Below are 16,834 nucleotides of genomic sequence, written 5' to 3'. Positions count from 1 at the left end.
TTTCACTCTAGTGTGGTAGCATGAGACGGAGTCTACAACCCACACAAGTGGCTCAGGTAGTGCAGCTCATCCAGGATGGCACATCAATGCGAGCTGTGGCAAGAAGGTTTGCTGTGTCTGTCAGCGTAGTGTCCAGAGCATGGAGGCGCTACCAGGAGACAGGCCAGTACATCAGGAGACGTGGAGGAGGCCGTAGGAGGGCAACAACCCAGCAGCAGGACCGCTACCTCCGCCTTTGTTTAAGGAGGAGCAGGAGGAGCACTGCCAGAGCCCTGCAAAATGACCTCCAGCAGGCCACAAATGTGCATGTGTTTGCTCAAACGGTCAGAAACAGACTCCATGAGGGTGGAATGAGGGCCCGACGTCCACAGGTGGGGGTTGTGCTTACAGCCCAACACTGTGCAGGACGTTTGGCACTTGCAAGAGAACACCAAGATTGGCAAATTCGTCACTGGCGCCCTGTGCTCTTCACAGAGGGTCAGTCATGGTGTGGGTTGGCATTTCTTTGGGGGGCACAGCCCTCCATGTGCTCGCCAGAGGTAGCCTGACTGCCATTAGGTACCGAGATGAGATCCTCAGACCCCTTGTGAGACCATATGCTGGTGCGGTTGGCCCTGGGTTCCTCCTAATTCAAGACAATGCTAGACCTCATGTGGCTGGAGTGTGTCAGCAGTTCCTGCAAGTGGAAGACATTGATGCTATGGACTGTCTCGCCCGTTCCCCAGACCTGAATCCAATTGAGTACATCTGGGACATCATGTCTCGCTCCATCCACGCTTTAGTCCAGGTCTGGGAGGAGATCCCTCAGGAGACCATCCGCCACCTCATCAGGAGCATGCCCAGGCATTGTAGGGAGGTCATACAGGCACGTGGAGGCCACACACACTACTGAGCCTCATTTTGACTTGTTTTAAGGACATTACATCAAAGTTGGATAAGCCTGTAGTGTGGTTTTCCACTTTAATTTTGAGTGTGACTCCAAATCCAGAACTCCATGGGTTGATAAATTTGATTTCCATTGATAATTTTTGTGTGATATTGTCAGCACATTCAACTATGTAAAGAAAAAAGTATTTAATAAGAATATTTCATTCATTCAGATCTAGGATGTGTTATTTTAGTGTTCACTTTATTTTTTGGAGCAGTGTGTGTGTGTGTGTGTGTGTGTGTGTGTGTGTGTGTGTGTGTGTGTGTGTATATATACAGTGCCTTGCGAAAGTATTCGGCCCCCTTGAACTTTGTGACCTTTTGCCACATTTCAGGCTTCAAACATAAAGATATAAAACTATTTTTTTTGTGAAGAATCAACAACAAGTGGGACACGATCATGAAGTGGAACGACATTTATTGGATATTTCAAACTTTTTTAACAAATCAAAACTGAAAAATTGGGCGTGCAAAATTATTCAGCCCCTTTTACTTTCAGTGCAGCAAACTCTCTCCAGAAGTTCAGTGAGGATCTCTGAATGATCCAATGTTGACCTAAATGACTAATGATGATAAATACAATCCACCTGTGTGTAATCAAGTCTCTGTATAAATGCACCTGCACTGTGATAGTCTCAGAGGTCCGTTAAAAGCGCAGAGATCATCATGAAGAACAAGGAACACACCAGGCAGGTCCGAGATACTGTTGTGAAGAAGTTTAAAGCCGGATTTGGATACAAAAAGATTTCCCAAGTTTTAAACATCCCAAGGAGCACTGTGCAAGCAATAATATTGAAATGGAAGGAGTATCAGACCACTGCAAATCTACCAAGACCTGGCCGTCCCTCTAAACTTTCAGCTCATACAAGGAGAAGACTGATCAGAGATGCAGCCAAGAGGCCCATGATCACTCTGGATGAACTGCAGAGATCTACAGCTGAGGTGGGAGACTCTGTCCATAGGACAACAATCAGTCGTTTATTGCACAAATCTGGCCTTTATGGAAGAGTGGCAAGAAGAAAGACATTTCTTAAAGATATCCATAAAAAGTGTCGTTTAAAGTTTGCCACAAGCCACCTGGGAGACACACCAAACATGTGGAAGAAGGTGCTCTGGTCAGATGAAACCAAAATTGAACTTTTTGGCAACAATGCAAAACGTTATGTTTGGCGTAAAAGCAACACCCTGAACACACCATCCCCACTGTCAAACATGGTGGTGGCAGCATCATGGTTTGGGCCTGCTTTTCTTCAGCAGGGACAGGGAAGATGGTTAAAATTGATGGGAAAATGGATGGAGCCAAATACAGGACCATTCTGGAAGAAACCTGATGGAGTCTGCAAAAGACCTGAGACTGGGCTGGAGATTTGTCTTCCAACAAGACAATGATCCAAAACATAAAGCAAAATCTACAATGGAATGGTTCAAAAATAAACCTATCCAGGTGTTAGAATGGCCAAGTCAAAGTCCAGACCTGAATCCAATCGAGAATCTGTGGAAAGAACTGAAAACGGCTGTTCACAAATGCTCTCCATCCAACCTCACTGAGCTCGAGCTGTTTTGCAAGGAGGAATGGGAAAAAATGTCAGTCTCTCGATGTGCAAAACTGATAGACATACCCCAAGCGACTTACAGCTGTAATCACAGCAAAAGATGGCGCTACAAAGTATTAACTTAATGGGGCTGAATAATTTTGCACGCCCAATTTTTCCGTTTTTGATTTTGATTTGTTCAAATTTGAAATAACCAATAAATGTCGTTCCACTTCATGATTGTGTCCCACTTGTTGTTGATTCTTCACAAAAAAATATAAAACTGTATCTTTGTTTTGAAGCCTGAAATGTGTCAAAAGGGCGCAAAGTTCAAGGGGGCCGAATACTTTCGCAAGGCACTGTATGTGTGTATATATATATATATATATATATATTACACACACACACAGAGTATACATAACATTATGAACACCTGCTCTTTCCATTATGTAGAGTGACCAGGGGAAAGCTGTGATCCTTATTGATGTCACTTGTTAAACCCATTTAAATCAGTGTAGATGAAGGGGAGGAGTCTGGTTAAAGAAGGATTTTTAAGCCTTGAGACATGGATTGTGTATGTGTGCCATTTAGAGGTTGAATGGGCAAGACAAAAGATTTAAGTGCCTTTGAACGGGGTATGGTAGTAGTTGCCAGGCGTGCCAGTTTGTATCAAGAACTGCAACGCTGCTGGGTTTTTCATGCTCTAGTTTCCTGTGTGTGTATCAAGTATGGTCCCAGCATCCCTGTGGAATGCTTTTGACACTTTGAAATGTCTCTGCCCAGACGAATTGAGGCTGTTCAGCGGCATAGCTGGAGCCCTGTGCTGGATATAATTTTATTTGTGATAATTTATTATAGATGGTTAACAGTGGCACACCCTCCCTCAATACATCTAACACTCAAGCCTAGTAGCTACAGTGTCATCACGTAACAATAGTGTATCCTTTCATAGAAAGAGCAGATATTTTCCTCTTCACATTTGATTTATTTCACCTTAATTTAACCAGGTAGGCCAGCTGAGAACAAGTTCTCATTTCCAGCTGCGACCTGGACAAGATAAAGCATAGCGGTGTGACAATAGCAACACAGTTACCCATAAACAAACAGTCAATAGCAGTCAATAACACAAAATAAATTAAAAGGGAAGAATCTATGTACAGTGTGTGCAAATGTAGGGAGATAGGCAATAAATAGCCCGTAGAGGCTAAAATAGTTACAGCTTAGCATTTATACTGGAGTGATATATGTGCAGATTACGTGCAAGTAGAGATACTGGGGTGCAAGAGGGTAAGTAGTATGGGGATGAGGTAGTTGGGTGTGCTATTTACAGATTGGCTGTGTACAGGTACAGTGATCGGTAAGCTGCTCTGACAGCTTATGCTTAAATTTAGAGAGGGAGACAAAATTCGTTCTAGTCTTTGGCAGCAGAGAACTGTAAGGAAAGGCGGCCGAAGTTGGCTTTGGGGAAGATCAATGAAATATACATGCTGGTGCGTGTGCTACGGGTGGGTGTTGCTATGGTGACCAGTGAGCTGAGATAAGGCGTGCTTTACCTAGCAAAGACTTATAGATGACCTGGAGCCAGTGGGTTTGGTGACGGATATGTAGTGAGGGCCAGTCAACGAGAGCATACAGGTCGCAGTGTTGGGTTGTATGTGGGGCTTTGGTGATAAAACGGATGGCACTGTGATAGACTACATCCAGTTTGCTGAGTAGAGTGTTGGAGGCTATTTTGTAAATGACATCACCGAAGTCAAGGATCGGTAGGATAGTCAATTTTACGAGGGTATGTTTGGCACCATTAGTGAAGGAGGCTTTGTTGAGAAATAGGAAACCGATTCTAGATTTAATTTTGGATTGGAGCTTAATTTGAGTCTGGACGGAGAGTTTGCAGTCTAACCAAACACTTAGGGATTTTTCGTTGTCCACATATTCTAGGTCAGAACCGTCCAGAGTAATGATGTTAGTCGGGCAGGAGGGTGGGGGCAGCAATCGGTTGAAGAGCATAGTGTCCAAAGAAGGGCCAGATGTATACAGAATGGTGTCGCCTGCATAGAGGTGGATCAGAGAATCACCAGCAGCAAGAGCGACATCATTGATATATATACAGAGAAAAGAGTCGGCCCGAGAATTGAGCCCTGTGGCACCCCCATAGAGAATGCCAGAGGTCCAGACAACAGGCACGATATGACACACTGAACTCTATCTGAGACGTAGTTGGTGAACCAGGCGAGGCAGACATTTTGAGAAGCCCGGGCTGAGCATATGGATTGAGCATATTTCCAAAGGAGGGCAGCAGCTTTAGGATAAGGAAGTGGTGTGTTTGAATGTTCACCCAATGTCTCTGTAGTCACATGCTGTGGTGTGTATTTACTGTAGTCAGTCTGTTTTCGTGAGTCACTCTCTGCCTTTTCTGTCTATATGTTTTCACTGACTGTGTTATCTACCCCTTTCCTACTGTTTTTAACCATGATTTAAACAGCCTGTAAAATAAGTCCAAAGCTTTGTCCAATAAATTCTTGTCCCTCTCCCTCCTCAAGCTTTGCGTTTGGTTCTCTGATCTCGGCTGTGGACCCCGTAGCAACCATCGCCATCTTCAATGCCCTCAACGTGGACCCTGTCCTCAACATGCTGGTGTTTGGAGAGAGCATCCTCAACGATGCTGTCTCTATCGTACTCACAAAGTACGTACTCCTCCTCCTCACCCCCTCTTTCCTCTTCCTCCTCATAATGTTTTATCAAGGCACTATATTTGAGCAAGGCACTACATGTACATCTTCTGGTGAAGGCCAGTATAATGTGTGTAATTCTTAGTCCGTGCACTCGCCCTTTGTCCCTGTGTTGTAATTCTAAATGTCAGATGAGCTACCATGCCTTGGAGTTGGTACCCACCTTTTGCGGCTATAACAGCCTCTTCTGTTCTGGGAAGGATTTACACTAAATGTTGGAACATTATTGCAGGGACTTGCTTCTATTCAGCCACTAAAGCATTAGTGAGGTCGGCCACTGATATTGGGTGATTAGGCCTGACTCGCAGTCAGCCTTCAAATTCGTCCCAAAAGTCTGCGATGGGTTTGAGGTCAGGGCTCTGTGCAGGCCGGTCAGGTTTTTCCACACCGATCTCAACAAACCATTTCTGTATGCACCTTGCTTTGTGCGCTGGGGCATTGTCATGCTGAAACAGGAAAGGGCCCTCCCCAAACTGTTGCCACTAAGTTGGAAACACAGAATAATCTAGAATGTCATGGAATGCTGTGGCGTTAAGTTTTCTCTTTACTGGAACTAAGGGGCCTAGCCCGAACCATGAAAAACAGCCTTTCCGCCCCCAAGATTTACAGTTGGCACTATGGATTGGGGCAGGTAGCTTCTCCTGGCATCGGCCAAACCCAGATTCCTCTATTGGACTGCCAGATATTGAGGTGTGAATCATCACTCCAGCGAAAGCGTTTCCACTCCTACAGAGTCCCATGGCAGTGAGCTTTACACCAGCTAACGCTTTTCACTGCGCATGGTGATCTGAGGCTTGTGTGCGGCTGCTCGGCCATGGAAACCCATTTCATGAAGGTCCTGAAGAACAGTTTGTGTGCTGACGTGGCTTCCGAAGGTAGTTTGTAACTTGAGTGATGCAACCGAGGACAGATGATTTTTACGAGCTACATGCTTCAGCCCTCAGTGGTCCTGTTCCTTTAGCTTTTGTGGCCTACAACTTTGTGCCTGAGCAGCTGTTGCTCCTAGATATTCCACTTCACAATAACATCGCTTACAGTTGACCAGGGCAGCTCTAGCAGGGCAGAAATCTGACGAACTGACTTATTGGAAAGCTGGCTTCCTATGACGGTGCCATGTTGAAAGTTACTGAGCTCTTCAGTAAGGCTATTCTACTGACAATCTCTCTCTGTCATGGTGCTCTCGCGTGTTGCCTCGCCTTTATACATTAAATGAACCCATGTACAGTTGGCCACTGATAGCGGGTGACCACGCCTTGACTTGGGAGGACGATGAGATCACGGATTAACATCAGATTAACTTGAATACCCTACTGCTTGAAGTTTGCAGTTCAATGTGCACTTTGCACTGTTTCTCAAGAGTTAAATATGATCAAGCCTAAACTGTGCGATGTAGTAGGGAGTTGTAGTTTCCAACAGGCCAATATTCCACGTAGTTTAGTGTAGAAAATGTGGTAATTGACTACAATGACCAACTTTGTATAGTCTTTGTTTCTTTTATGCCTACTACACTAGGTTGTAGCTTCGGGTGTTGCAGACACTGAGAGTGATGAGACAGAAGAGGGATAGAGAGTAGTTGCTACTGTATCTCTTCCTGAAAATGCACGTTCTAAGAGTGAGTGATAGTTGGTATCCAGCAGTCAAAAAATATGCCTTATTTACTTTGAAGAACTACAAAATAGTGATTTTGTCAGACAGCGTAGGCAGCAACGTGTTACAACGTTCAACCCATATAATGCGGATTGCATTTAATGTAAAAATAAATAAATAAATCAATGTCAATCAATTTTTTTATGATCTAACTAAAACCGAACCGACCTCCAAAAGCACTAATCACTCAGTACAACAGGTTAGTTTTAGAGTTCTCCGAGAATGACCTTGTTTGTATTCATACATCAGATATACTGTGTTCCTTGTGTCATCTTTGACTGGCTAGGTCACAGGAAAATACTTGTCACGTCTCCGATGTGTACAGAGCAATCTGATAACCCTGTGTTGGGAGAACAGGTTCTCACACAGACGGAGAGGAAGACACACACATGCACTTGTGCACATTGCAGATAGTAGATTGAGAGAAGGTTAAACATTAGGTTTTGGTGATGCAACGTGACTGCCCTCTTGGGTGACATCATATTAGTGCATGAATGAATGAATGAAAATGTTTATTTTCGTGTCAAATCGCCAATTGGCAACCCATCCCTTATGGTATTTAATTGACACATAAGCAAACATTAAAACAATTCACTATGGTAATAAAAAATAAAAAAATTCTTCCTGTGTTATCTGCATTGCGCATCGCATATGGAGTGAAAAAAAAAACTGCATGTTGGATGAGTTACACTATGGCCTTCTGGCAAAATAAAAAGCATATACACTTGCAGCCTGAGTCTTTTAGGTCAAATGGGTTACGTATTCCCTCCCTAAGGTAATCTATTATAATGTATTATATTTCCCAAGTAATTATTGACTAACAAAACCATATGAAACGCTCTATACCTAACATCACCATGATGTATTCTTTTCCCTCTTTATGTCATTGTGTCGTTCAGTACGGCCGAGGGCTTTGCCCGGGATGATAACTCCATGGTAACGGGCTGGGAGACATTCCTCCAGGCGTTGGGATACTTCCTCAAGATGTTCTTCGGTTCCGCTGCCCTCGGAACCCTCACTGGACTCATATCAGCCATTGTATCTTCTCTGTGTGTGATTGAGTGTTTTGTGTAGTATGTTGATAATATTCCCATTTAACATGTTCATACACCTTGTAAACACGAGCCTGTTACTGTTTTACCCTTGACCCCTGTGCCAGTTCCTGAAACACTTTGACCTGAGGAAGACTCCGTCTTTAGAGTTTGGCATGATGATCATCTTTGCCTACCTGCCCTACGGCCTGGCAGAGGGCATTAAACTCTCTGGTGAGTCCTCTCATGTCAGTGTAATATCAAGCACACAATGGAATGTCATGAATTTTTCTATGCATTTCCTACCCTCTCGTTCACCCCTCTATCTCTCTGTGCAGGTATCATGTCTATCCTGTTTTCGGGGATAGTGATGTCACACTACACCCATCACAACCTGTCTCCTGTCACTCAGATCCTAATGCAGCAGACCCTCCGCTCGGTGGCCTTCATGTGTGGTTAGCACTTGTCTTTCTGCCTCACGAGTCCTTTCCCCCATATCCTGTTGTAAAAAACAATGACTTGTGTTATTTATTTTTAACCAGGTAAGAACCATTGTCCTATTTTTCGAGGGCAACCTGGCAAGAAGGCAAAACAGGGAAATAGCAGCGTGTACATAAAATATTACAAATACGAAATACACACACAAGACAGTGTCACACGTTTGTTTTCTTCTCCACAGAGACTTGTGTTTTTGCTTTCCTGGGTCTCTCCATCTTCAGCTTCCCTCACAAGTTTGAGCTTTCCTTCGTCATCTGGTGTATAGTAAGTACTCCCAGCCTGTAGTGACCAGGTATAGCCTAGCATTACTCCCAGCCTGTAGTGACCAGGCATAGCATAGCATTACTACCAACCTGTAGTGACCAGGTATAGCCTAGCATTACTACCAACCTGTAGTGACCAGGTATCACCTAGCATTACTACCAACCTGTAGTGACCAGGTATAGCCTAGCATTACTACCAACCTGTAGTGACCAGGTATAGCCTAGCATTACTCCCAGCCTGTAGTGACCAGGTATAGCCTAGCATTACTCCCAGCCTGTAGTGACCAGGCATAGCATAGCATTACTACCAACCTGTAGTGACCAGGCATAGCCTAGCATTACTACCAACCTGTAGTGACCAGGTATAGCCTAGCATTACTACCAACCTGTAGTGACCAGGTATAGCTTAGCATTACTACTAACCTGTAGTGACCAGGTATAGCCTAGCATTACTACCAACCTGTAGTGACCAGGTATAGCCTAGCATTACTACCAACCTGTAGTGACCAGGTATAGCCTAGCATTACTACCAATGTGTAGTGACCAGGTATATCCTAGCATTACTACCAACCTGTAGTGACCAGGTATATCCTAGCATTACTACCAATGTGTAGTGCCCAGGTATAGCCTAGCATTACAACCAACCTGTAGTGACCAGGCATAGCCTAGCATTACTACCAATCTGTAGTGACCAGGCATAGCCTAGCATTACTACCAACCTGTAGTGACCAGGTATAGCCTAGCATTACTACCAACCTGTAGTGACCAGGCATAGCCTAGCATTACTCCCAGCCTGTAGTGACCAGGTATAGCCTAGCATTACTACCAACCTGTAGTGACCAGGTATAGCCTAGCATTACTCCCAGCCTGTAGTGACCAGGTATAGCCTAGCATTACTACCAACCTGTAGTGACCAGGTATAGCCTAGCATTACTACCAACCTGTAGTGACCAGGTATAGCCTAGCATTACTACCAGCCTGTAGTGACCAGGCATAGCATAGCATTACTACCAGCCTGTAGTGACCAGGCATAGCCTAGCATTACTCCCAGCCTGTAGTGACCAGGCATAGCCTAGCATTACTACCAACCTGTAGTGACCAGGCATAGCCTAGCATTACTACCAACCTGTAGCAATGTTCCCACACAGAGAAACACGAAATGTAACTTTTCCCCGTTAACACTATCATTTCCCTTTACTGTGGGAATTGTGATCGAATCAACACAATATTAGCCACTTTTCAATGCAACATACCAAAACTGACTATGCAATAGGACATGAAGCTAGGGGTAGAGGTTAGGGGTTTAACCAGGATGTGGACATGAAGCTAGGGGTAGATGTTAGGGGTTTAACTAGGATGTCCAAATCAAATCAAATTTATTTGTCACATACACATGGTTAGCAGATGTTAATGCGAGTGTAGCGAAATGCTTGACGTGAAGTTAGGGGTAGAGGTTAGGGGTTTAACCAGGATGTGGACATGAAGCTAGGGGTAGACGGTAGGGTGAAGGGCAAAGGTTACTGTTTGTGCTGAGCTTTGTATTCTACCTCTTTCCAGGTGTTGGTATTAGTAGGTCGGGCCGTGAACATTTTCCCGCTCTCCTACCTGCTCAACTTCTTCAGAGATCACAAGATCACGCCCAAGATGATGTTCATCATGTGGTTTAGTGGTAAGTAGACCATTTCTTCACTACTCTAATACACCTCCCTCAGTTTGGCTCTGTCCATCCCTCTCTCCCCTTGTCTCGCTCCATCCCTCACTCCTTTCCTCTGTTAGGTCTGAGAGGTGCCATCCCCTATGCCCTGAGCCTTCATCTTGGTCTAGAGCCAATAGAGAAGCGCCAGTTGATTGGCACCACCACCATCATCATTGTCCTCTTCACCATCCTCCTCCTCGGCAGTGGGACCATGCCCCTCATTCGCATCATGGACAACGAGGAGAGCCAATCCCGACGCAAGAGCAAGAAGGACATCAACCTCAGCAAGACTGAGAAAATGGTAAAAAAGAATATCCTGTCAGTGATTTACCCTAGTTCATGTTGACATACACAAGCAGACAGATGTTAATGAACACACCAGCAATCTCTTTCTGGTAAAGAGGTATCTTGTGGTGTTGTCTCTGTATTACTTTCTTGCTCATTCTAAACCCAACAATACAGTAATAAGTACCAATGTAATACTAACGATAACATAAGGTAGAAAAAAAAAACACAAGTAAGAACAGGAGAAAGTAAGAAGCTATCTACAGGGTCAGTTCCAGTATCATATTTACAATGTGCAGGGATACTGGAGTGGTAGAGGTAAATACTGTTGTACATATAGTGTATGTGGACACACCGTCAAATTAGTGGCTTCGGCTATTTCAGCCACACCCGTGTATAAAACCGAGCACTCAACCGTACAACCTCCAAAGACAAACATTGGCAGTGGAATGGCCTTACTGAAGAGCTCAGTGATTTTCAACGTGACAGTCAGTGGATGCCACCTTTCCAACAAGTCAGTTTGTAAAATGTCTGCCCTGCCTGAGCTGCCCCGGTCAACTGTAAGTGCTGTTATTGTGAAGTGGAAACATCTAGGAGCAACTTGACAGAACGGGACTGCAGATTGTTGAAGCGCATAGCGTGTAAAAATTCTGTCCTTGGTTGCAACACTAACTACCGAGTTCCAAACTGCCTCTGGAAGCAACATCAGCACAATAACTGTTCGTCGGGAGCATCATGAAATGGATTTCCATGGCTGAGCAGCCACACACAAGCCTAAGATCACCATGCGCAATGCAAAGCGTCATCTGGATTGGTGTAAAGCTCGCTGCCATTGGACTGTAGGAGTGGCAACGCTTTCTCTGGAGTGATGATTCACACTTCACCATCTGGCAGTCCGATAGAGGAGTCTAGGTTTGGCGAATGCCAGGAGAACGCTACCTGCCCGACTGCATAGTGCCAACTGTAAAGTTTGGTGGATTAATTATGGTCTGGGGCTGTTTCTCATGGTTCGGGCCAGGCCTCTTAGTTCCAGTGAAGGGAAATCGTAACACTACAGCATACAATGACATTACAGACGATTTTGTGTTTCCAACTTTGTTGCAACAGTTTGGGGAAGGCCCTTTCCTGTTTCAGCATGACGTGTTTGAGCGTGAGTGTGTAGAGTCCTGTCATTTCAGTGTTGTGGTGTTGCCTCTCCTCTCGTATGGCGTCAGGTATTTCTAGTCTGTGTTGTGGTGTTGCCTCTCCTCTCGTATGGCGTCAGTCACTTCTTGTTGTCTGTGTTGTGGTGTTGCCTCTCCTCTCGTATGGCGTCAGTCATTTCTTCTCTGTGTTGTGGTGTTGCCTCTCCTCTCGTATGGCGTCAGTCATTTCTTGTCTGTGTTGTGATGTTGCCTCTCCTCTCGTATGCCGTCAGTCACTTCTTGTTGTCTGTGTTGTGGTGTTGCCTCCTCTCATAAGGCGTCAGTCATTTCTTGTCAGTGTTGTGGTGTTGCCTCCTCTCGTATGGCGTCAGTCACTTCTTGTTGTCTGTGTTGTCTGTGTTGTGGTGTTGCCTCTCCTCTCGTATGGCGTCAGTCACTTCTTGTTGTCTGTGTTGTCTGTGTTGTGGTGTTGCCTCTCCTCTCGTATGGCGTCAGTCACTTCTTGTTGTCTGTGTTGTGGTGTTGCCTCTCCTCTCGTATGGCGTCAGTCACTTCTTGTTGTCTGTGTTGTGGTGTTGCCTCTCCTCTCGTATGGCGTCAGTCACTTCTTTTTGTGGTGTTGCCTCTCCTCTCGTATGGCGTCAGTCACTTCTTGTTGTCTGTGTTGTGATGTTGCCTCCTCTCGTATGGCGTCAGTCATTTCTTGTCTGTGTTGTGGTGTTGCCTCTCCTCTCGTATTAGCGTCAGTCACTTCTTGTTGTCTGTGTTGTGGTGTTGCCTCTCCTCTCGTATGGCGTCAGTCATTTCTTGTCTGTGTTGTGGTGTTGCCTCTCCTCTCGTATGGCGTCAGTCATTTCTTGTCTGTGTTGTGGTGTTGCCTCTCCTCTCGTATGGCGTCAGTCACTTCTTGTTGTCTGTGTTGTGGTGTTGCCTCTCCTCTCGTATGGCGTCAGTCACTTCTTGTTGTCTGTGTTGTGGTGTTGCGGTGTTGCCTCTCCTCTCGTATGGCGTCAGTCACTTCTTGTTGTGGTGTTGCCTCTCCTCTCGTATGGCGTCAGTCACTTCTTGTTGTGGTGTTGCCTCTCCTCTCGTATGGCGTCAGTCACTTCTTGTTGTGGTGTTGCCTCTCCTCTCGTATGGCGTCAGTCACTTCTTTTTGTCTGTGTTGTGGTGTTGCCTCTCCTCTCGTATGGCGTCAGTCACTTGTTGTGGTGTTGCCTCTCCTCTCGTATGGCGTCAGTCACTTCTTGTTGTCTGTGTTGTGGTGTTGCCTCTCCTCTCGTATGGCGTCAGTCACTTCTTGTTGTGGTGTTGCCTCTCCTCTCGTATGGCGTCAGTCACTTCTTGTTGTCTGTGTTGTGATGTTGCCTCCTCTCGTATGGCGTCAGTCATTTCTTGTCTGTGTTGTGGTGTTGCCTCTCCTCTCGTATTAGCGTCAGTCACTTCTTGTTGTCTGTGTTGTGGTGTTGCCTCTCCTCTCGTATGGCGTCAGTCACTTCTTGTTGTCTGTGTTGTGGTGTTGCCTCTCCTCTCGTATGGCGTCAGTCACTTCTTGTTGTCTGTGTTGTGGTGTTGCGGTGTTGCCTCTCCTCTCGTATGGCGTCAGTCACTTCTTGTTGTGGTGTTGCCTCTCCTCTCGTATGGCGTCAGTCACTTCTTGTTGTGGTGTTGCCTCTCCTCTCGTATGGCGTCAGTCACTTCTTGTTGTCTGTGTTGTGGTGTTGCCTCTCCTCTCGTATGGCGTCAGTCACTTCTTGTTGTCTGTGTTGTGGTGTTGCCTCTCCTCTCGTATGGCGTCAGTCACTTCTTGTTGTGGTGTTGCCTCTCCTCTCGTATGGCGTCAGTCACTTCTCGTTGTCTGTGTTGTGGTGTTGCCTCTCCTCTCGTATGGCGTCAGTCATTTGTTGTCTGTGTTGTGGTGTTGCCTCTCCTCTCGTATGGCGTCAGTCATTTGTTGTCTGTGTTGTGGTGTTGCCTCCTCTCGTATGGCGTCAGTCATTTGTTGTCTGTGTTGTGGTGTTGCCTCTCCTCTCGTATGGCGTCAGTCATTTGTTGTCTGTGTTGTGGTGTTGCCTCCCTCTCGTATGGCGTCAGTCACTTCTTGTTGTGGTGTTGCCTCTCCTCTCGTATGGCGTCAGTCACTTCTCGTTGTCTGTGTTGTGGTGTTGCCTCTCCTCTCGTACGGCGTCAGTCACTTCCTGTTGTCTGTGTTGTGGTGTTGCCTCTTAATATGGTGTCAGTCCCTTCCTGTTGTCTCAGTGAGAGGAACACTTCAAAGGCCTCACACAAGCATCAGTCACAGACCAAAGGAAGATTTCGTCAGCCTTTCTTCCTCCCTCAATCTCTTTCTCACTAGTTCATTCATCCCTCCGCTTTCCCTCTTCCCTCTTTCTTGTCCCCCCCTCCCTCCCTTCTCTTCCCTGATCCCCAGGGTAATGCCTTAGAGTTGGAGCACCTGTCTGAGTTGACAGAGGAGGAGTATGAGGCTCAGATCTTCCAGAGACGGGACCTGAAGGGCTTCATGTGGCTGGACGCTAAATACCTCAACCCATTCTTCACACGACGACTCACACAGGAGGTAACAGCCATTTCAACAGCAAGTGTGTGAGACATGTAATCCCACCTTGGTTTTAGCTGTGCCACTCTCCCTGACGCCATGTTTTATTGGTGTATACACGTGCATGCACACATGTTCATACTGGATTCATAAGCACCCAGTCATATTCGTTTGAAAGATGCCTATATCCCCCTTGACTTTCTCAGATGTATTCTGTTGCTGTGAGTTTGAGTTTGTTTTCTCTGTGTGTGTTCCAGGACCTCCTGCATGGTCGGATCCAGATGAAAACTCTGACCAATAAGTGGTACGAGGAGGTCCGACAGGGCCCATCTGGTTCTGAGGACGTTGAAGACGAGAATGAGCTACTCTGAACCCAACACACAGGCACCTGAGTGTTGGTGAATGGGGCAGGAAGATGAACAGAGCGTATGTCCTGGATTCAGTGTATGAAAGGACAGGAGACTGCGGAGAGGAACGCTTGTGGAGGAAAACCACTTGTTTCTGTTTCTTCCTTGCATGTGTCACCTGTGTGTTCTTGACCACTAATGACTAGTTTCATTCTCTGTGGATGACACCACTCTGCAGCCCCCCCTCCCTCTTCACACCACTACCACTCCTCTACACTGGAGCACACTATTTGATTTGAGCCAATCCAAAATGCACTGTCTGTGATGTCTGACAAACCCGGTGAAACTGGGAACTGGCGATCACACATGAATTTGCCATTATACCATGTAATGATACTGAAATTGTTTTGACAATGAGGCTTTTCCATATGCCATCATGTTCCTACTCAGCTCTACACAGTAACTACAGATAAGGTTGATTGAATCGAGGCTAAAGGATAGTGGCCAAATTCTGGCCCTTGTGTGTCTATGTAGTTACATTTACTTTTTTTCCAAGAAAACAGATTCCATGTAACTGCATTTTATTTGAGAGGTTTTGAGGACTAGGGATAGAAAAGCAGGTTGAAAGGAACTCCTGTGAAGAGAGTAGCCTCTAGCAAAGCAATATTGGAGTTACTGTTTAGTTCACCTTTCAATGTGCTTTTACATATACTGATAACTGATGTTCTGGTAACACAATTTGAATGTTTGCTTTATAAACTACTTATAAGCATTATTGCAAGAATGTTTTTTTTGTATTATACCAGGTAATATTATAACTTTATGTAGTTATGATTATTTAATTATAATTGTGATAGTTGAAAACAGTTTATAAGCAGGATCTTTAATAAGGTGATATCAGAGTATTTTTTTTTTCTTCATGTGAATCACTTTGATGGAGACAAGGCACCAATGAATGTCTGGGTGGCGGGGAGGGTAGGGGGGGTTGAGTTTATATTTAATTTTATTTGTTGCTGGGATGAAGGCTTTTCTGTAAACTCTTACACTGTGCATTGCTGAATAACACGATGATGATAATGTGGTATTTTTAATTTAAAAGAAATTGGCTTTGAGTTATACATAATACAAACATGGCTTGTCATGTGATTCATTCTTGGCTTTAGTTATTCCTCACGCCTATCCAACCTTCTCAGATCAACGTGAAGTGCCTAGCCGTAGGGGTGAGGGGTCAATTTGGAGTCTGGTAGTAATGTATAATGCAGGTTTGTTCAAAGATGTTTAATGTTCAAAGATATATCACTTTCTGAAAGTTAACATGATGCATTTGACTTTGATTGTACACACACACACATGCTCGCTCTCTCTCTCTCTGAGCAATCTTAAACTGCTAAAGTTTCCTATACTATGACCCAAGTCACATAATCTGACCAAAGATGATGGTTGCTTTTACGAGGACGACCCCAGGCATTACTCTGGGATTGGCATAAATCCAGTTGATAATATTCATGGAAGGCAGAAGTTGTTTTATGTTCAGATATGTTTTTGTCAGTTTCATGCGAAGGAATATAAAAAAAACTACCTATTCTGTATGTTGCAATTCTAGATTTTCTAAAATTGCCCCAGACAGGTTATGCCTGTAGATGCTGGGTCTACACATGTTATCTAGATGCTGCTTAATGACTACACATGTTATCTAGATGCTTCTTAATGACCACATATTATCTGGATGCTGCTTAATGACTACACATGTTATCTAGATGCTGCTTAATGACTACACATGTTATCTAGATGCTGCTTAATGACTACACATGTTATCTAGATGCTGCTTAATGACTACACATGTTATCTAGATGCTGCTTAATGACTACACATGTTATCTAGATGCTGCTTAATGACTACACATGTTATCTAGATGCTTCTTAATGACCACATATTATCTGGATGCTGCTTAATGACTACACATGTTATCTAGATGCTTCTTAATGACCACATGTTATCTAGATGCTGCTTAATGACTACACATGTTATCTAGATGCTGCTTAATGACTACACATGTTATCTAGATGCTGCTTAATGACTACACATGTTATCTAGATGCTGCTTAATGACTACACATGTTATCTAGATGCTGCTTAATGACTGTTATCTAGATGCTGCTTATGTTATCTAGATGCTGC

At 44.7% G+C, this 16,834-nt stretch overlaps 1 protein-coding gene across 1 annotated transcript in view; it reads left to right on the top strand.

The window, feature by feature from the left end:
- Positions 1-15,803, top strand: part of slc9a8 (solute carrier family 9 member 8) — a 28,338-nt gene extending 12,535 nt beyond the window's left edge. Inside the window, exons 8-16 of the mRNA XM_046365001.1 lie at positions 5,000-5,143; positions 7,735-7,873; positions 7,995-8,100; positions 8,205-8,321; positions 8,546-8,628; positions 10,185-10,296; positions 10,404-10,624; positions 14,185-14,331; positions 14,568-15,803. Coding sequence (XP_046220957.1) covers positions 5,000-5,143; positions 7,735-7,873; positions 7,995-8,100; positions 8,205-8,321; positions 8,546-8,628; positions 10,185-10,296; positions 10,404-10,624; positions 14,185-14,331; positions 14,568-14,681 — 1,183 coding nt within the window. The 3' untranslated portion in view covers positions 14,682-15,803. The remainder of the gene's footprint in view (positions 1-4,999; positions 5,144-7,734; positions 7,874-7,994; positions 8,101-8,204; positions 8,322-8,545; positions 8,629-10,184; positions 10,297-10,403; positions 10,625-14,184; positions 14,332-14,567) is intronic.
- The last annotated feature ends 1,031 nt before the right edge of the window (positions 15,804-16,834 follow it).

This window comes from Oncorhynchus gorbuscha, linkage group LG10 (assembly GCF_021184085.1).
Source record: "Oncorhynchus gorbuscha isolate QuinsamMale2020 ecotype Even-year linkage group LG10, OgorEven_v1.0, whole genome shotgun sequence".
Classification (NCBI taxonomy): Eukaryota; Metazoa; Chordata; class Actinopteri; order Salmoniformes; family Salmonidae; genus Oncorhynchus; species Oncorhynchus gorbuscha.
Note: the sequence above shows the minus strand (reverse complement) of the source record. Positions and strands in the feature narration are given on the sequence as shown.